Genomic DNA, 22725 nt, shown 5'->3' on the forward strand with positions numbered 1-22725 from the left:
GACTTAAAAATATATATAAGAAAAACGACAAAAAAAAACTTATATTAAAATGAATATGGAAAATATAAAAATTAAAACTGATACAAAATGTTAATAAAAACTATGATATCTTAAAGATACTGAAATAACAGGTAAAGACATATTTCTTGAACAGCAAATCAGCATCTTAGAATGATTTCTGAAAGATCATGTGACACTGAAGACTGAAGAAATGATGCTGAAAATTCAGCTTTGATCACAGAAATAAATTACACTTCACAATATATTCACATAGAAAACAGCTATTTTAAATTGTAATAATATTTCACAATTTTACTGTTTTTACTGTATTTTTAATCAAATAAATGCAGCCTTGGTGAGCAGATGAGACTACAAGAACAAAACAAAATCTTCCAAAATTCCATCCTACAGTGTATATCTCCGATTTTCTGCATTCTCACCCCAGGAAGAGCCCAGTGTTTCTCTGCATCCTCCCAAACGGCGAGAAACTCCAGCACCTTGCGTTCAGCATCACGCCACCTTTAACAACAGAGAGAAAGCTCCTCTATGATTCTTCACACGAACAGCGGGATGAACTGAGGACACGGGTTGAACGCCATCATCGCTAATCTGCTATAATCTCATCAATGACGCGAGACTGTGTTGTTTTTTGTGTGGTCGGTTGTAAACCTCAATCTGATATGAGATTAGAGTTTAATTCCAGTGGAGATCAGGACATGAAGGGGATTTTATTTTACCTGGTGATGACTGGGTGGAAAACGTGATTCGGGCCGAGGGATTTCAGAGCCCCTTTTCCCCGAATCCCAGTCCTTCCTCCTGGATTCCTGTCAAATCCATTCATGAGAATAAAACTTAAGCCTCAAGCAAATTAAATGCAAATACCAGTAGGAGAATAAAGGCACAGATGAATATATATTATGTTTTGCACACCTGTACTTGTCCAAGACTGCAGTGTCAGAGCTGTGGAGAGAATAAAAAAAATTATTTACAAAACCAGCAAGATCGGTACTGTCAGGAACACTAAAACAAGCATTTTAAAATGTATAATAAGTCTTCAGCACCAACAAAATTGTAATTCAGTGAAGGCGTCTTCCTGTCGTTTCTATTCAACTTCCTGTTTGTCCATGCCAGAGACAATTCTTAAAGACAAAATGTTATTGCGTGTTCAAGTCTTCTTATGAGGTTTTTAACGAGTGTGGAAGTGGTAACTACAGCATCAGGTGTGTTTAAATTAGTTGGGTTGATGCAAAACGACAACACAGTTGTACTACATAAAATGTAGAAACAAGTTTTTTTCTTTTATCTTTACAAAAAGATGTGTTTTTGAAGAATTGAATCCTAATATATTATAAAAAAATGTCATAATACTTTATACATGCAGCTTGAAAAAAAAGAATTAATTGATTTTACCCAGAATTAATTTAGTAGTAATTTTATTTATATATATTTTCTCTTTTCATTTTAATTTTACTTAAAGCTTTAGTAATTTTGTTGTTTTTCTTGTCATTTTTATTAGTTTTTTTTTTTAAATGTGTCCATATAGTGTTTATTATATATATTTTTTAATTGTACGTATTTTAGAAGGTCAAGTTAAACTCAATAAAGATAGAAATATTGCCTTGATATTTTTAACTGTAATTTTATTTAAAGCTTTAGTAATTTTGTGAAACAGAAATGTTGCCTTGACTATTTTTTATTTTAATTTATGTACTTTAGAAAATCAAGGTAAACTAAATAAACACAGAAATGTTGCCTTCACAACTAACTAAAATACAATATTTTTAATTTTAATTTTTAGTTATAGTAATTTTGTGAAATAGAAATGTTGCTTGACAACTAACTAAAATACAATATTTTAGTTTTTTTTTTACTATTTAGATTTATTTTACTATTTATTTTATATTTAATATTTAAGTCTAGTTAAAGTTTTAATCATTTTAATCATTTTTAATTTTTATTTTTTTTTTATAGTCAGCATGACTGTTTTTTGTTTTTTTGGATCAAATAAATGCAGCCTTGCTGAGCAGTAAAGAACTCTTTAAAAAACATTAAAAATCTAACTTTTGAACTTTTGAACAGCAGTGTATGTATAATTACAATTAATATGCATAAATGTAAACAATAATAACATTTATATACTAAATAGAGTAAAATTATTTATATATTATAGTATTTCTTAATATTTTGAATGATCTATATTTTTATATTTTCAAGTTTCAAGTTTTTGTAATTTCTTTTATGCAATTTTGTTTTTATTAGGTGAAAGTTTTTCTGTGTTATGACATTTTTGTCAGTTTTATTTTTTAATTTTCAGTTTTATTTTCGTTGCAGGTATTTTAGTCCATCAAGTTAACCTAAATAAAAATATAAATGTTGCCTTTTTATATTTGATTCAGTTACCATTTTTGTTATTTTGAGTAATAAAAAATTGTTTAATGTTTTAGTTTTAGTAAACTATAATAACCCTGATTTATACAGACATTGCATTCACTGGGTTCAACATGTTTTCATTCATCTGCATTCAAATTGTTAATACGATCCTTCTGACATGACTTAAATTCACGATTAGAACAGAGTGTCGCCCTTTACTTATAAGCACGCAGAGTATATATCTAATAGTTCATAATAATTGCACATTGATCAGTCTGATTAAGTGTGCTGCTGTATTTGCCAGTATAAAACTCACTCGTTGCTGTCCTGTCGATTGTAAACTGGAGGAAGATATTGAATGAAGTTTACCTAAAAAAGCAAAATGTGTGTACATAAGATAAATAATCCAACATAATGTTGCTTAATTTGGTAATATATGTTATATAATTAATATCAGGCACCTCCCAGGGCACCTTCTCCTCAGGCACGGGAAAGCGTTCGACGGTACTGCTGGGATATTGAAGCTGACGGGCAAACGTGTGAGGAGCTGATTCTTCATCTGTCTCCTGTCCACTAGATTCACCATCATCCCTGTCAGAGCTTTTACCTGCTGGACAGACAGAGGACTTCATTTACAACAACAGCAAACAGATACTGTCTTGAATTTAGAGTAATGATGCAGAAAATGCAACTTCGTTCACAGAAATAAATTTCACTTCACAATATATCCACATAGAGTACGGGTATTTTAAATTGTAATAATATTTCACAATTTCCACTGTATTTTTGAGCAAATAAATGCAGACCGTGCAGAAGACACTTCTTTCAAAAACATTACAAAATCTTACTGACCTCAAACTTTGAACAGTGGAATATTTAAGTTTTCATAAAAAAAAATTAAAAAATGAATCTGAATGTGCCTTGATCTGTCAAACATACATATGACGATTCAGAAGGATGCATACATCTCATGAGAGCTGACTTAAAAACACTCTGCTCACTCATTAGAGGTGGTTGCATTTTGGATTTGCATCCCTGAGATTTCAGCGCGTCTACAATCCAGCGTAAGGCTTTGGTGGACTCTGAGACCTGCCAGAAGACAAGACATTCAGCATCTGACACTCTCATTTGCTTTGACATACTGCCTGAAAACATGAACAGACCAAACCGACTGTAAAACACTATTTCTGGGGTATTTGTGAGTGTCTGTGGCAAAACGACACCTGCTCTTCAAGCCTGGCCAGTCGTTTTGCCATGGTGGCAGAAACCATCTCCTGCTCGCGCTCCAGAAGTTCTGACATCACACCGACCCTGAGAGGAAAACACACACGATTAACCTTCATATGAGCTTGAAATTCTGAAGACTTACCCTCCTACATTAATTGCAATGTCATTTGATTGCCTCATGATTGTACATAAATGACATACTACGTACATATAAACATTACTTGCCAGCAACCCGCCAAAATAAAAGCTTGCTAATTTTACGTTTGAAAATGATGAAAATTCATATAAAAAGTCAGTATTATCATTTTGTTTTTATGTTTACTATAAAATAATTGCATTTTTATTTAATACACACTTTTCATTTTAAAATATAATAATATTACCACATTTTATTATTTTGTTTATTATTTTATAAAAAAAAAAACAAAATAAATAAAGTCCAATGATATTATCACTTTTATCAATTACATTTTTTTGAGTTATATTTAATGGGTCATACTATGTGCAGTGTGAGGACATATAAATACATATAATATTAAATATGCATAATATTTTTAATTAAATTACATTAATATTTTGAATTATCTTTTATATTCATATTTTTATTTAATTTCATTTATTTTTCATACTTTCTGTTATGTGCTTTTGTCATTTTAATTCGTTTTTTTTTTTTACATATCTCTTTCTCTGTATATATATCATTTTTATATACTCTATATATCTATATATAATTTCTAAGTTTGAGTAATTTTGTTACATAATTTTGTTTACATCTCTCTCTCTCAGATTTTTATATACTCTATATTTCTAAGTTTGAGTAATTTTGTTATGTGCTTTTGTCATTTTTATTTTTGTAAATATTTCTATTTAGCTTTAATTTATATTGGTCTGTATTACATTTGGATTACATTTACATTAAAAATCTGAAGACACACTTAACTTCATAGCAAAAAGGTTAGGCAGATTTTGGAGGGGTTTTTTGCATTTCTTTATTTTTGATTAACCTATTTTAATAGTTGAAATGTATATATTTTAAGTTTTTTTTTTCAAGTTTTCAAGTTTTTGTAAGTTTGTTATGTGCTTTTGTTTTGTTTTTTTACATCTTTCTCTCTCTCTCAGATTTTTATATACTCTATATTTCTAAGTTTGAGTAATTTTGTTATGTGCTTTTGTCATTTTTATTTTTGTAAATATTTCTATTTAGCTTTATTTATATTGTTTTGTATTACATTTGGATTACATTTACATGTTAAAAATCTGAAGCCATACACTTAACTTTGTAGCAAAAAGGTTAGGCAGATTTTGGAGGTTTTTTTTGCACTTTTTATTTTATTTTTTTTTTTAAGATTAACAAATATTTAAATAGTTGAAATGTATATATCTTAAGAGTTGAAATGTAACCAATTTCATATTTTTTTAAGTTACATGAGATTAAATTTCAATAACAGTGTTTATCTACTTTATACAGTAATATATTTATAAATATTTTGAATTATTTTTTATTTTCATATTTTCAGTTTTCAAGTTTTTGCAATTTTGTTATGTGCCTTTGTCATTTTTTTACATCTCTTTCTCTCTCTCTCTATATATTTTTATATACTCTATATTTCTAAGTTTTAATAATTTTGTTATGTGCTTTTGCCATTTCTATTTTTGTAAATATTTCTATTTAGCTTTATAAATATCTAATTTATATTGTTCTGTATTACATTTGGATTCCATTTACATTTTAAAAATCTGAAGCCATACACTTATCTTTGTAGCAAAATTTTTAAAGGCAGATTTTGGAGGTTTTTTGCACTTTTTGTTTTAAGATTAACATAGATTTGAATAGTTGAAATTTATATATTTTAATGTAGTTTAAACATGTAGCATATTTTTTTTTTAAGTTATATGAGATTCAACTTGCATACATATATACATTTGTAGTTTTTTTGCACTTTTTATCTTTTATTTATAATTTAAGATTAACATATATTTTAAGAGTTGAAATTTAACCAATTTCATAATTTTTTACATTTATATATGATTCAACTCAATTCAAATTTTTTTAAAAGTCTGTTTAAAATAGTTTAAGTTGAAATGACTTGCATAGCTGATTTCATTAAAATTAAAATGTAATTGAATGTATAATATTACTCAGAATCTGGGCAGGATTTGTGAATTTCATACTTCACCAAGTTAGGTTAAAACATCATGTTATGTAATTAATATTCATGATTGTAAGACTTGTAATCTCATGAATATTACTCTAAGCCCCTCCTCCTATATTTTCAGATCATTACTATGCCCCTCCCCAAATTCCAGCGTAACTTTAAACTTTTCCTGCTGAATTAAGGTCATAGTCGGTACTCAAACATGAGCTGTTCTGTTTGATGTTATATTTTGGTCTTGTTCAACTTACTTCTCTGCGGTGTCCTGGATACGATGCTCCACGCTCTGGCTCTCGTCCTGTCGTGTCGATGCCAGATAGTTGTCCTTCATGTAGGCCTCCCATGACAACAGCTCCTCATCCACAGTCTGCTCCAGTTCCTGTCCTGTAAAGATCATGCACTTAAACCAGGGACTGAGACACATGAAAGAGCATTTTTACCAACATCAAATTCATGACCTGATATAACATAAACATTAGTGTAAGCATTAGTGTAATATCAACTATTTCATCTACTGTAAACATGTAGCAGCTAAATAAAAAAAGGAATCATATTTTGTTGATCAGACAGACATTTCTTGTCTTAGTTGATGCTCATTGGCCAGTTTAACTGGACTAGGCTGGACTAGACTTCATGCTGTTGACTAATGAGGATCAGTGATCTATCACGATGTGTGTGTTTTCAGTAGAAGGCGTTTAGGCTCACTGAAGTGCTTGTGTCTCTGTGGAGGGTAACGCAGCAGCACTCCTCTGATGAAGAGGATGAGGTGACTGAGGAGGATGAAGGGTGGAGGAAGAGCAGGTCGACTGTGGTACTCCTTAATCAGCTCATAGCGCTGGAACTTCCAGATGGTGTCCGTGTTGTCTTGGACCTCCTGGAACGTGTAGCTGTGATGCACAATGATAGACGACTGCTGTGAAATTCACTGCAATATTTTATCATGCAACTTTTAGAGTTCTGCATGTACACAGTAGGCATCAAGTCAGCACACTAGGTTTTGGAAACACAGCCACGGTGAAAATGAAGCAGGTAAGTGTTTGTGTTCATCCGTCTCTGTTCACTCACTTGAAGATGGCGATGAGGAGGTTGAGCAGCAGGATGTTGGCGAACAGCAGATAGACACACAGCATGATGATGGTCAGCCATTCTGGGAAGGCCGGCATGTTATCATCGTTTAGCACGGGACATTTGGGCTTCAGAGGCTCGGAGCCGTTCACACTACAGGTGCCCATATCAAACTGAGTGTCTGGATCACAAAATACAGAAACATCAGCTTTCTGATCTCAGTATTTGAATGTTTTCTTCAATGAACAACTGCCTTATAGTTATTGATTACAAGTATACAAAAGATATTTTTTTTGCATTTCATACATTATATGTAATATTTTTAAATGCAATATTTTATAATATAACATTATAAAAAATATTGCATTTTTAAGTTTTGCATTAAATTTTATTGCATATTTAAATAAAAAAAATTCTACAACTGCCTTCAACTACTGACTAATAGTCATTGATTATAAGGATGCACATTTTTGCATATTTACATTACATATCTACAAACTTAATTTTATTGCATATTTAAATAGAAAAAATTCTACAACTGCCTTCAACTACTGACTAATAGTCATTGATTATAAGAATGCACATTTTTGCATATTTTTGCATATTTACATTACATATCTACAAACTTAATTTTATTGCATATTTAAATTGTATTTTGCATTAAATTGTATTGCATATTTTTGCTTATAAGTATGCAAAACAAAGTTTTTTCCCCACATTTTTACATATAATATGAAATATTTACATATGCAATATTTTGTAATATAAAAAACTAATTTTATTGCATATTTAAATTGCATTTTGCATTTAATTGTATTGTATATTTTTGATTAAAAATATGCACAACATTTTTGGCATATTTACATATAATATTTAATATTTGCATATGCAATATTTGTAATATAACAAACTTAATCTTACTGCATATTTAAATTGCATTTTGCATGAAATTGTATTGCATATTTTTATTATTATTATGCAAAACAACGTTTTTTCTGCATATTTACATATAATATTTAATATTTGCATATGAAATATTTTGTAATATAAAAAACTTAAAAAACAAATTTACATTGCATTTTGCATCAAATTGTATGTCAAAAATAAGTATGTATAACACTTTTTGCATATTTACAAATATTATTTAATATTTGCATATGCAATATTTTGCAATATAACAAACCTAATGTTATTGTTTATTTTCATTACATTTTGCATGAAAAAAAATTTCTACAACTGACTTTAACTACTAACTCACTTATAATTAATAATACAACATATAATATTTAATATTTGCATTTGCACTATTTTATAATATTTTGGCAAACAAATGTTTTGCCTATTTAAAAAGCATTTTACATCTCATTGCATATTTATTACATATATAGTTATTTGGCAATGTATGGAGACAGTTCTTCATCACTAGAAATGAGGAAATCAATAATTCTTTTAAAAATAAAGTATAAATCACACCAACTCTTGGAGCTCCTAGCAGGTGTGTCTTAACATGTTTACACATTATTGCTAAAAATCAATTTCTCAGAACCCTACTGTTGTGATCTCTTCCTTAAGTGCCAATCGAGTGATTTCATTTGTAAAGCTAGTAAACTGCTCACTGTCTATATTAGAAGGGACGTTGCCGAATATGATGAGGTAGGGCTCATAGACGGCTCCGCGGATGATCCAGTTCAGTCTGTCTTCATTGTGAATCAAAATGCCCTGTTTGGCCACGCCGTACGCCACCACCCAAATACTGAGCAGAAACATGAAGAAGAACAAATCCATCATCTGTAAAGAGAAGAGACAACATTAAAAGTTGAGTCTCTCTGCATTTGCTGTTATGCAAAAATATTTAACATTATTAGAGGCTCATATGAATCTTTTTTGCCCTTGAGGTCCAGGATGTTTCATATTACAATGAACGCTTTCATTTCAAAAGATCAAGAAATACTTGATTCCTTGTGAGTCTCTCACCACTTAGGCTGAGCTGAATTATTACATAACATATTTGAACTGAATAAACGAGCATTATGAACACACAAACCCACCATTCTCCTGACGATGATTATCTTCGGGCCCAGGGTTCGGCTGATGGTGAAGATGGCCATTAATCGGAGACAGAATATAATGAAGTCGATGCAGAGAACAACTTTACCCACATAGAACACAGTACCGGAGGCCTGAAGTCTGTACAACAAACACAAAAAGACTGATTTAGTTTATTTTTAATTCATTTCAGCATTCAGTATTATGCAACATTATGCAACAAGAGTCTATTAATGTTGATAAGTTCGATTCATTTTAGTGAAATAAATATGCATATTTAAATTGCATTTTCCATTGAATTAAATTTTATATTCAATTTATAAAACGGACTTTAATTACTGACTAGTAGTCTCTGATAAGTATACGAAACAACATATAACAAATTAACAATATGAACAAATATGTACTGAAAGTTGTGTTTACCTGCAGACTAGACCAGTAATGAACAGTATGATTGACAGCACATCCAGAATGTTCCACAGATCACTGATGTACATCTTTGCTTTCTTCCGAAAACCAGACCCGTCGAAATCATGGTACAACTGTGGAGTATCAGAGTGTTTCAAAGTACAAAATAACAACATAAGGACCAAATAACAACATTTCACATCAAAGAAGTATATTTCCACAAAATGAACTAGAAAAACAAAGTTTATTAAGAGAAACTTTGTTACTTTGAGGTTAGCTTGATAAATATGAAGAATTAGGAGGATTATAAAGGACCAGCAGTGAAGTTTTTTTAAATAAAATATAATAGTAAAAAAAATATGTAAAAGAACATAGTAAAAGTAATTATTATAATTAATAATATTAAAATCATTATACATAATAATCAAAATATGAATAACTTAATTTAAAAATGTAAACTTTTTTTATATTTGCATATGCAATATTTTGTGATATAACAAACTTTATTATTTGCATATTTAAATTGCATTTTGCATTAAACTGTATTGCATGTTTTTTATTATAAATATGCAAAACAACGTTTTTTGCACATTAACATATATTTAATAATTGCATATGCAATATTTTGTAATATAACAAGCTTAATTTTATTGCATATTTAAATTGTATTTTGCATTTAATTGTATTGCATGTTTTTGATTATAAGTATGCACAACAATGTTTTTTGCACATTTACATATACATATGCAATATTTTGTAATATAACAAGCTTCATTTTATTGCATATTTAAATTGCATTTTGCAATCAATTATTTTGCATGTTTCAGATTGTTTCAGTATGCAAAATAACTTTTTTCATATTTACAAATAATAATTAATATTTGTATATGCAATCATTTGTAAAATAACAAACCTAATTTTATTGCATGTTTAAATTTCATTTTGCATTAAATTGTATTGCATATTTTTGATAAGTATACAAAATGTTTTTTGGTCATTTTTGCATATGCAATAATTTGTAATATAACAAACTTGCATATTTGTGATTATAAGTATGCACAACAAATTTGTTTTGCAAATTTACATATAATATGTAATATTTGCACATGCAACATTTTGTAATATAGCAAGCCTAATTTTATTGCATATTTAAATTGCATTTGCATTAAACTGTATTGCAGGTTTTTTGATTATAAGTATGCACAACATTTTTTGTATATTTACATATAATAATTTATATCTTCATATTTTGTAATATAACAAATTTCATTTTATGCATATTTAAATTGCATTTTGCATTAAAGTGTATTGCATATTTTTGATTAAGTATTTACACATAATATTTTACATATAATATTTAATATTTGCATATGCAATATTTTGCAATATAACAAACTTAATTTTATTGCATATTTAAATTGCATTTTGCATTAAAGTGTATTGCATATTTTTGATTAAGTACGCAAAACAATGTTGTTTTGCATATTTACACATAATATTTAATATTTGCATTTGCAATATTTTGTAATATAATAATTAAATTAACAATTTTAAAAAATCCAATAATTTAATTTAAAAATGTAAGCTTTATTTATGTTTTAAAATATACTTAAGTAAATAATACATTAATAAATAATTTTTTAATTGAAAAATAAATAGACATATTTATTACATAGGCACATAAACATGTATAAAGCCTTCCTGAAAGTTTGGAGAGAAAAAACAGACAGACAGACAGATACAATAGCAGTATGACAGCTTTGTTAAGCAATATAATCAACACAGACTATAGTGTGTGTGTGTGTGTGTGTGTGTGTTTGTCTCACCTGTCTAACCTCCTCACACACCAGTGAGGTGAGCCACACGTACAACAGAAGTTCCCTCCACGACGGATAGTCCTGAAAATCAATCATAAGCACCACGGCAAACAGCCACAGGAAGCCAAAATACGAGGCGATGTTCCAGTAAAACTTCACTTGAGGCGACGTGAACAGACTCATCAGACGAGACGAACAGTTCAGAGGCTTCAGCTCAGACTGATGCGAGGGGCCACTGAGACACAACAATAATCATTATTCATGCAGATTTCAGACATATAAATACTTTAGTTTCTAGGTGGTAATATAAGTTTGACACATTACTGTAGATACAATTATTTATAATAATTTATTTGTGATGATAATGCTTTTTACTAATTGAACACTGAAACAAAAACTAATTAGTATGATGCTTACATTATTACGACACAGTAATTGAGGAGATTTACTCATGCATTTAAATGCATCTGTGGCCTTAAGATGTTTAGAGTTTGCGTCTCTAACTCAACTAACCGATAATGCCGTTTGATTTTGGTATCCGAGCTTCCAGAAAAGACTGAATCCATGGCCAGCTTCTGCTGCTCTGTTCTCTCAGCCTGTCTCTGGATGTCTTCATCACGTCTGCGAGAGATTCATTTAACATCAATGGTTAAAACACCACTTACATGAAAGCGATGGCGGTCACTGAAAGTCATTGTCATTATTCAGCGCTGCCATCTAATGGTGTGTGCATTTAATGACTTGATGACACGATTTCAGTCCTGATGACACAAAAGTTTCAGATGAAGTACTTTTAATAATGCGTCTCTAATCATTTTTACCTGAAGGTCAGGAAGCCGGTGTAAATGAAAGGAAAGAAGACCATGCAGACCAGCACTTTCCAGTGTGGATTATCCACTGACAGCTCTCCACACCAGATCTGAGTCAGCAGAGCCTGACCGAGACACGAGGGGTCATGGTTGAGCCGAACAGAAAACACATAAAATAACAGCATTTATAGGTAAAGTTTTATTTTGAGTGTATGGTTTGTATGAATTGCTTACCTACTTTTTTAGACTCCAAAACAGATATATATATATATATTTTAGACAACAAAACTACTTTTTAATAATATATTAATAAAATTCCATGAACAACAAAAGCAATAATTTGTAGAAAAAAAATGTATAATAATAATAAAATTATTAATAATAATTATATAATAATAATAAAATGTGCAACCACTGAGACCATAAAACAATATATAAATAAATATAATATAAAAAAAAAAATATATATATATATATATATATATATATATATATATAATTTTCTTTTATAAAATAATATACACTGCCGTTCAAAAGTTTGGGATCAGTAAGACTTGAAATGTTTTTTAAAGAAGTCTATTATGCTCATCAAGGCTGGATTTATTTGATCAAAATATTTATCTATTTATTATTAGAATTATCTATTGTTGGCAACCTGTAAGACTTTTTTTTTCAGGATTCTCTGATGAACAAAACATAAAAAAGAACATAATTTATTCAAATTATAAATGATCACAGGAATAAATTAGATTTTAATGTATATTAAAATAGAAAAACATTATTTTACATTAGCATAATATTTCACAATATTACATTTTTTCTGTATTTTTGATCAAATAAATGTAGCCTTGATGAGCATAAGAAACTTAAAAAAAAAAACATCAAAAACTTTACTGACCCCAAACTTTTGAACAGCAGTGTCTGATTAGATGATAATATCTTTACATGTAATATTTATAATGATATAATAATAATAGTAATAATATAATAATATTTTTATTTATTATTAAGTCAAAAAACAAATAAAAATACAAATAGTTCTGCATATTGGTAATAATAATCTTTATATAATAATCTTTATGAACAAATATGAATGAAATAGTAATAATAATACTAATATCTTTATATAACATTAAAAATGAATAATCACTCTTTAAAATATGTGTAAATATGCATTGTTGTTTAGAAAAAAACAAGCACAATAATTATTGGTTACTGAACACTTAAGCAAAATAATTAGTATGACATTGTATGGTAATAATAATGCACACTACCAGTCAAAAGATTTTCAATGTTTTTTTAAAGAAGTCTCTTCTGGTCACTAAGCCTGAATTTATTTGATCCAAAATACAGCAACAGTACAATTTTGAAATGTTTTTACCATTTAAAATAACTGCTTTCTATTTGAATATATTTGAAAATGTAATTTATTTCTTTGATTTCAAAGCTGAATTTTCAGCATCATTACTCCAGTCTTCAGTGTCACATGATCCTTCAGAAATCATTCTAATATGTTGATTTGCTGATCAAGAAACATTATTATTATTATTATTATGAATATTTAAAATAGTTCAGTACATTTTTTTCAGGATTCTTAAATAGTGATGGGAAAGAAATTATAGAATTTAATACTTTTATTTAGCAAGGATGCTTTAAATTGATTAAAAGTGATAACAAAGACATTTATAATGTTACAAAATATTTCTATTTCAGATAAATGCTGTTCTTCTGAACTTTCTATACATCAAAGAAACCTGAAAAAATTCTACTCAGCTGTTTTCAACATAATAATATACATAAATGTTTTTTGAGCAACAAATCAGAATATTAGAATGATTTCTGAAGGATCATGTGATAGGAGTAATGAAAAAATCAGATAAATAAATTAGATTTTAAAATATACTGAAATAGAAAACAGTTACTTTTAATAGTAAAATATTTACACATTTTACTGTTTTTGCTGTACTTTGGATCAAATAAATGCAGGCTTGGTGAACAGAAGAGACTTCTTTAAAAAACATTAAAAATCTTACTGTTCAAAAACTTTTGACAAGTAGTGTATATGATTTATTTTTACACTGCCATCATATGGACAAGCACTCGGGACATTTAAAAAAATAAAAAAAAGGTTGTGATCTAAAAAAATATTTTATATGAACTATCCCTTTAATACACGGAGACAAGAAATCCATTAATATTTCTCAGAAAGCAAACAACAGGTTTGTTCACCTGGACTCCTGAGTGAGCGATGAAGCTCTTCGCGTCAGCCTCGAGCGCGAGCCACAGACAGGTGCTTTTGCCCCACGACGGCGAGACGCGGATCAGCAGCTTCTGCGCCCTCTGCGCGTCCCAGCTGTGGCACTCGCTGAACACACCTGGGACAAGAAGTCACCAGCACAGGGTTAAAGGTCACATCTCAGCTCAGAGGATATGAATTATGAATTGATGTGTGTCGGCTCGTACCGATGGCTTGTTTCTCATAGTAGTTGGCCAATTCTCTCATTTCCTTCGCCTCTTCGCAATTGTCCTCTCCGCTCTCCTGCGCCAGTTTCCTCAAGATCTTACTGGCTGCCAGAGCGGCTGCGATACAGTCTCTGCACTGCAAACACAACACACACATATGACCATCATTAATACTGTCCATACTACAACTAGGCTATTCTAGAATCATCTGAAATAGGTCACACCACTGATATTATCTGAGAAGTTAATGTAAATACACTAAAAAGCTTTCAAGGATGCACATTTAATTTATGAGCAGAGTAAGAACATATAAGGAGCTTAAGTGTTTTAAACATACGTGCACAGTTTCGCTGAAGGATAAAGTTCACCATCTTTAACTTTATGTTGTTCCACTGTTTTGTGCTCATCTGCTTCTCCCATTTGCTCTTTTTACATTGACTATCACTCTATACAGACTAATACCATCACATACAACAATCATTTCTCAAATATTTATTACAATATAGGCTGATAAATTTAACATTCACTTCTATGGTGTATGAGCTGACTGGATGCTTTCAACTGATTTCCTATTGAACTATCAGCAGCTTAACTTTCAAATATAGTGAATTAAGCTACAAACTCGATCATAATGCATCATAATGTTTCCATCTAACATGTATTTTGAGTTGCAGATCGTCATATTAATGGAGTGTTTTCACTAGTTAGCAGTAAACCGGTTACCTCACCTATGTATGTTCGTAGATTTGTGTTGGATGTCATCTTCGGAATGGAAATATGTGTTATTTTATTTGTAAACATCATACTTTTTTCTCTTATTTCAGTTAATGTCATAAAACTAGCGAGCTAAGCTAGTAGCGCTACTCATAGTGTCGTGTAAACATGACTAAAGACGCGAAAAACGAACAAACTGATTCAACTGAGTCATTTACGCTGGAACCGCTCCGATTGATTCAAACTCGCAACTTCGATCATTCAGTTCAAGCGATTCACAAGAGCCATTCATTTTAGAATTTCGACATCGCCCGTGATGATTTTAAAAGCACCTATATTGATGGGCGAAACTGGAAATCAGTTAAACCATTGCGTCACAAAATGATTCACTGTTTCGAAGCGGATCGCAAATCATTTAAATCAGATCGGGACTTCAAATCGCGCATTCCGAGTCATTTGATTTAGGTCGTGGTTTCGGAGCGGGTTCGCGAATCATTTGATTTAGATCGGAACTTCAGCGCAGATTCGCGATCCGCGCTCCGAAGTGATCTGAAATGATGGTTAGCAAATCGTTATTCATATGGAACTTCAGAGCGCGGATCGCGAATCATTTGAAAAGATCGGAACTTCGGAGTGGGTTCGTGAATCTTTTGATTCAGATCGGAACTTCGGAGCGGGTTCGCGAGTCACTTCGTGAATTGAACGATTCGCGATCCGCGTTCCGAAGTCATGATCTGAAATGATGCTTAGCAAATCATTATTCATATGGAACATCAGAGCGCGAATCGCGAATCATTTGAAAAGATCGGAACTTCGGAGTGGGTTCGTGAATCTTTTGATTCAGATCGGAACTTCGGAGCGGGTTCGCGAATCACTTCGTGAATTGAACGATTCGCGATCCGCGTTCCGAAGTCATGATCTGAAATGATGCTTAGCAAATCATTATTCATATGGGACTTCAGGGCGCGGATCGCGAATCATTTGAAAAGATCGGAACTTCGGAGTGGGTTCGTGAATCTTTTGATTCAGATCAGAACTTCGGAGCGGGTTCGCGAATCATTTCGCGAATTGAACGATTCGCGATCTGCGCTCCGAAGTCATGATCTGAAATGATGCTTAGCAAATCATTATTCATATGGGACTTCAGAGCGCGGATCGCGAATCATTTGAAAAGATCGGAACTTCGGAGCGGGTTCGTGAATCTTTTGATTCAGATCAGAACTTCGGAGCGGGTTCGCGAATCATTTCGCGAATTGAACGATTCGCGATCCGCGCTCCGAAGTCATGATCTGAAATGATGCTTAGCAAATCATTATTCATATGGGACTTTAGAGTGCGGATCGCGAATCATTTGAAAAGATCGGAACTTCGGAGCGGGTTCGTGAATCTTTTGACTCAGATCAGAACTTCGGAGCGGGTTCGCGAATCATTTCGCGAATTGAACGATTCGCGATCCGCGCTCCGAAGTCATGATCTGAAATGATGCTTAGCAAATCATTATTCATATGGGACTTCAGAGCGCGGATCGGGAATCATTTGAAAAGATCGGAACTTCGGAGCGGGTTCGTGAATCTTTTGATTCAGATCAGAACTTCGGAGCGGGTTCGCGAATCATTTCGTGAATTGAACGATTCGCGATCCGAAGTCATGATCTGAAATGATGCTTATCAAATCATTATTCATATGGGACTTCAGAGCGCGGATCGCGAATCATTTGAAAAGATCAGAACTTCGGAGCGGGTTCGCGAATCATTTCGCGAATTGAACGATTCGCGATTCGCGATCTGAAATGATGCTTAGCAAATCTTTTATATGGTCAGTTTTACTACAAATACCATGGTTAAATTATGGTTAGTGTACCAACACCTTCTGTATGATGTACAGTAACAAAACATTTCATTATAAATACCACACAGGTGAAAAGGAGTCAATTGTACAACTTTTAAACCAGTTTATGTGAACAATCCGAATGACTGTTGAACCGATTCACTACCTGAATGGACAATACGCAACAACATCAAATTTTACAGAGAACTGGAGAATAATTTTACTTACTCTTTACAAACATTTGAGATTATAGACTGAAGAAAGTATTTTACATCTGTCACTATAAAAAGATAAACCTAAGCATTCATGACAAATGCTGTACCTGCTCCCAGCCGATCTCTGCCAGTTCTCTGTTATTCTGTACGACAGCCCAGAGGAAGAGATCCCGTCCCGGATCCCAAACCGTGTCTGCGGTCCACTCTTCACCCGAACACGGCAGATCCACCAGGCCTTTGGACGGCACCTGAAAGACAACAAGAAACAATGAAGAAAACTGACTTTTCAGACTCTTCTGATAATAGCCAAACTAGAATTAAAGGTGAATGATTCTCACAAAGATTGTCAAAAACATGTCAAGGTCAAAATAAGTCAAATTAATTTATATTTTGTATAAAGAAAACAAGCCTACTTTATCATCTTTGATATTTTTTGCATGGTGACATTATTTTCATGGCAATTAATAACCCACGTACTTATCATTTTCCAATCCAATAAATTTTTGACTTGTTTTCCACTAAAAATAACATTCTTAAAATTAAATTTACTTCAGAAACCAGGAGAAAAAATGTTAAGACAAACAAAATCTATTAAAAATACACTAGAAATATTTAAAATAAAACTGAAATAATAGAAAATATAAACATTAGATTAAAAACGTAAAACACTGTAGGGCAATATTTAAAATCTGTAATGCTCATTTGGCAACAAACTGAAATAAAATAAGTTTAAGTTGAAATAAAATTACTGAAAACTAAAACTGAAACAAAAATAAAGCTAAATAGAAATATTAAAAAATTAAAAATCATAAAACAACAAAAAAATACATAAAACCTAAAAAAACCCCACTAAAATTAAAATGAAAACTAAAAACAGAGTTTAATTTCATTATTAATTTTGTTTTCCAGTAAACATCTTTAAAATTACATTTATGTGAGAAAATCAGGAAAAAAATAATCAGCAGTGTTGTTAAAGTTAACGCAAACTCAAACTATTATAAATTGTTTTTGTTAATTGAAAAAAAGATTAAATAACAAAAAAAAAAAAAAAAACTAGCTGGAAAACTTGACATCTTTGTCTTGAAATGTCAAATTGGCAACTAAATTAAATTAATTTATTTTTAGTTTTTTAGTTTGAGTAGTTTTAGTACTTAAACATATTTAAAGCTAAATAGAAATATTAAAAAAAAAAAAAAACTTACTAACTTACTAACTAAAATTACAACTGGAACTAAACTGGAAAATCTAAAATAAAATGATTAATAATAATGTTAATAATAATTATTAATATAATAATAACAACAACAATTATTAATAAATCTTTCATTATTTAAATGTATTAATATTTCTGTCTTTGTTGCTGAGGTGTTTTTGAGGAGCTGTTCTTAAACTTGCCGCTAAACGGACATCATCTTTGGTCATCTTGTAGCGTGACGGCACGTATAAAAGGTTGTGTAAAACTCCCCAGCAGGTGGCGCACTTCATCAGCCACATGACTCAAGGAAATCTTTTTGCTTCCAGGCGGCGGCTCTTGACCCCTGCGGATTTTTCCACCCTGGACCCGTTTAGCAAGTTTGCGCAGGAAGAAGCAGGCGGGCAGGTGGGCGTAAAGCTCACAGAGCGTGTCCTCATGCTCCAGAAACTTCCTCACACAAACTCCATTCTCCAGGAGGAGCCGCACAAACTCAGGTTTGTCGCCCACCAGCGCAGAAAACATGGCCGGATGCAGATCGCACGACTGGGATGAGAAAAATATGGAAAAAACATCACCACAAACTCAAACTAAAATCTTCATTTTTTTTCAAACATTTTTATTGCTTGAAATAAACATTAACTAAACTGAAATAAAATAAAATATTTAAAAAATAATAATTAAAAAATACTGTATATCTATTTGCCAAAGTAGCATTTCACATTTTAAGTTAAAACACTAAAATAACTATATACTAATAAACTATATAGACATGTTTAAAAATCACAATAATAAAAATGAAAACACAGAACAAAATTATTAAATTTATAACAATAAACATTTGTATTCAATGAAATAAAATAAACAATATCTGAAATAAAATAAAATGCAAATAAACTAAACTTCTATCAGCGTATATAGCAATATTTCTCATTTCCATTTAGTTTAAGTTGAAGTAATAACTAAAACTAAATCAATTAAAACAAAAAAATAAATAAATAAAAATTAATAAAAACTATAGACATATTTTTAAGAACTAATAAAAATAACAAAAACAACAAAAGCTAAACTTCAGTACAAAATATTTTCATTACTTGAAATGAAATAAAAAATTTAAATGAAATAAAATAGAATATTATAATATTATTGCCCATAAATAATTAAATAAATACAAATTATATACATATATTAAAAAAAAATGAAAACATACAAAAACACTATGAAATTACTAAAACTAAACTTTAAACTAAACTAAAACTTTAACTAAAATTAAAATGAAAACAATACTATAACTAAAACTATACTATACTAAACTACCTAAAGTATTAACACAGTTTCTTTATAACACAGTTTCTAAGCTTTGAAAAGAAGTTAAAACAACATCTGCAACGCACAAACTTGATGTATTTCAGCAAATGTTAATGAACATTATTTTATGTGGCGTCTCTGTAATTATGGTAGCTTTTGTGTTATTTTTACACACCGTCCACTGGCTCTCCTCACTGAAAATCTCACTTTCGGCGATGTCAACCCGGTTCCAGGCCACTGCAAGCTCCAGCTGTCTCTCCCATGACTGTCGGCCCGCATGTTCATCGCTTCTGGAGGCTGAGGACCAACAACACGTGTCTTTAGTTGAGGATTAACAATTCTTCCAGTTTGTCTTTATTTCCTCTGACCAAGAAGTGGAAAAATGTCTCAAGTGTTTCAAAGACAAATTTAGGTCTGAAGTCACCAATCGTTTTTGATAAAGGTTTTCTACATGAGGGTTTATAGTTTAATAAACTGTGCTGCAGGACAGTGTTGCTATTGTTAACCAAAAGCATTACAAATAGTTTTTGGTAACTGAAATAAAATAAAATATAAAAATGTGACCCTGGACCACAAAACCTGTCATAAGGCTCATTTTTTTTAAACCACCACGAAAAGCTGAATAAATAAGCTTTCCATTGATGTATGGTTTGTAAGGATAGGACAATATTTGGCAGAGATAAAAAAAAAAAATCAAAATATTGAGAAAATCGCCTTTAAAGTTGTCCAAATGAAATTCTTAGCAATGCATATTACTAATAAAATATTAAGTTTTGATATATTTACGGTAGGAAATTTACAAAATATCTTAATGGAACATGATCTTTACTTAATATCCTAATGATTTTTGGCATAAAAAACGATAATTTTGACCCATACAATGTATTTTTAGCTATTGCTACAAATATTCCTGTGCTACTTAAGACTGGTTTTGTGTTCCAGGGTCACATATTAGATGAAAAACATAAACTTAAATAATTAGAAATTAGAAATGGTCAACTAAATGAAATAAATTAATATATATTTATTTGTTGTTGACAAAAAAAGCCTGTTAAAAAGCATGTCCAGGTCATATTTTACACACACACACACACACACACAAAAGTAAATTACATTACATTTTGTACAAAGAAAAGACCTACTACAGGACATTTAAAATTAGTTGGCATTGCGATGCGTTTTTGCATATTTTATAAACTAAAAATCAGAAATTAGAAATGGTCTTTGGCAACTGATTTTAAATGACTATTTTGCATTTGATGGCAGACATTACTGGGACTCTCATTTTAAAAACATTACAGATTCCTCATATACAAATGGTAAACAGAGATGGTTTATATTGTTATTGCTGCTTTTATCTGGCAATGTGCAGCCAAATCCAGGCCCTGAGTTGCGGTGTATTCCATTGCCATCTGATGTGAAATCCATGTCTGGTTTGAGTGTAATTCACCTTAATGTTCGCAGTTTGTTACCCAAAATGGATTTGCTTAGAATTTGGGTGAATTTAACAGATGCAGATATTGTTGTGTTATCTGAAACTTGGCTGACAAAATCAATCACTGATATGGATATTGGAATGGTTGGTTATAATGTGTTTCGTGCTGACAGACCAAGGAAGGGTGGTGGGGTTGCTATTTATGTCAAATCTAAATTTAATGTGAAGTTAGTTTACTCAGAATCAATCAGTAAGCAGCTGGAATTTCTGGCATTGAAGGTGGAATTGGCTAAAGGCCTTTATGCTACTGTTGTTGGGTGTTATAGGCCCCCTTCTGCCCTGAGTACTGCATTGCAGACACTTATTCAACTCTTATCCAGATTGGACTACTCTGAAATCATTTTAGTGGGTGATCTAAACTGGGACTGGCTGAAACCTTGTTCAGATGAATTTAAGTCATTTTGTGATTCTGTTAATTTTACACAGCTAATCAACTCTCCCACTCATCCAAATCTTAAGTGCCATGAGAAATCCACCTTAATTGATTTAATTTTGACTAATGTCCCGTACAAATTTTCTGCTGTTGGTGTTTTTTGTAATGACCTAAGTGACCACTGTGTTGTTGCTGCTGTAAGGAATACTAAGATGCTTAAATGTAAACCTCGCGTAATATGTAAGAGGAATTTCAAAAAATGTAATGAACAGGGTTTTTGCCATGATTTGTTTAATTGTGATTGGAGTAGAATAGAGCTGATTCCCGATGTGGAGTCAGCCTGGATTTTTTGCAAGTAATAAATAGACACGCCCCACTAAAGAGATTCAGAGTTAAGGGGCGGGACAATCCATGGTTTTCCTCTGAGCTTGGAGACATTCTTCATGACCGCAATTTAGCTTGGGCCAAAGCAAGAAAAACGGGCTCTTTGTCTGATTGGCTTTTTTTTAGGCAGTTAAGAAATAAATGTTCTTCTTTTATTAAGAAAGCAAAATCTGACTTTTATTTGTCAGCCACTACAGACACTTTAAATGATCCCAGAAAATTTTGGAAGGCTATAAAATTACTTTCTCTAAATAAAGATAGTATTAATGTTCCTTCTAATATTATGAAAGAGTCTGCAGTAGTTTATGACAAGCTGGAGATATTGAACCATTTTAATGAGCATTTTATTCAGTCTGGTTCTTTGTTTGATATTGCTTGTCCTACTACTGTGACACCTTGTACAGATGTACCAGTCTCTACAAGTGTCTTTAATTTCACTCCGTTCTTAGTGGCTGACGTTCAAAAAGCCCTAAAAGGGCCGGCTCCTGAAAAACCTCCAGGACCTGATCTTATAGAGCCCTACTTCTTAAAAATAGCTGCTGATTATGTAGCACAGCCTCTAACGTACCTTTTTAATCTTACTTTAGAGAGCAATACTATTCCCAAAATATGGAAATCTGCATTTGTTTGTCCATTACTGAAAGGGGGTGACCCGTCAAATTTAAATAATTACAGGCCAATCTCTAATTTGTCTGTTTTGGCCAAAACGCTTGAATCCCTGGTGAGTGATCAGATGAAAGACTTCCTGCATGTACAGGACATTTTATCCCCAGTTCAGTCAGGTTTTAGAAAAAAACATAGTACCATCACAGCTGCAATGAAGGTGATAAATGATATCTCTGTTGCTCGTGACAAGAAG

The 22725-nt window shown here is 31.3% G+C and overlaps 1 protein-coding gene across 1 annotated transcript in view; it reads right to left on the reverse strand.

The window, feature by feature from the left end:
- trpm2 (transient receptor potential cation channel, subfamily M, member 2) overlaps positions 1-22725 on the reverse strand; it is a 46111-nt gene that overhangs the window by 6533 nt on the left and 16853 nt on the right. Inside the window, 22 exon segments of the mRNA XM_051120167.1 lie at positions 441-519; positions 738-824; positions 931-960; positions 2687-2739; positions 2832-2980; positions 3372-3459; positions 3594-3681; positions 6002-6134; positions 6456-6637; positions 6816-6996; positions 8432-8603; positions 8864-9002; positions 9285-9403; positions 11096-11321; positions 11600-11707; positions 11908-12020; positions 14125-14270; positions 14359-14494; positions 17222-17362; positions 18510-18560; positions 18562-18852; positions 19790-19911. Coding sequence (XP_050976124.1) covers positions 441-519; positions 738-824; positions 931-960; positions 2687-2739; positions 2832-2980; positions 3372-3459; positions 3594-3681; positions 6002-6134; positions 6456-6637; positions 6816-6996; positions 8432-8603; positions 8864-9002; positions 9285-9403; positions 11096-11321; positions 11600-11707; positions 11908-12020; positions 14125-14270; positions 14359-14494; positions 17222-17362; positions 18510-18560; positions 18562-18852; positions 19790-19911 — 2834 coding nt within the window.

Source organism: Labeo rohita, chromosome 9 (assembly GCF_022985175.1).
Source record: "Labeo rohita strain BAU-BD-2019 chromosome 9, IGBB_LRoh.1.0, whole genome shotgun sequence".
NCBI classification, from domain to species: domain Eukaryota; kingdom Metazoa; phylum Chordata; class Actinopteri; order Cypriniformes; family Cyprinidae; genus Labeo; species Labeo rohita.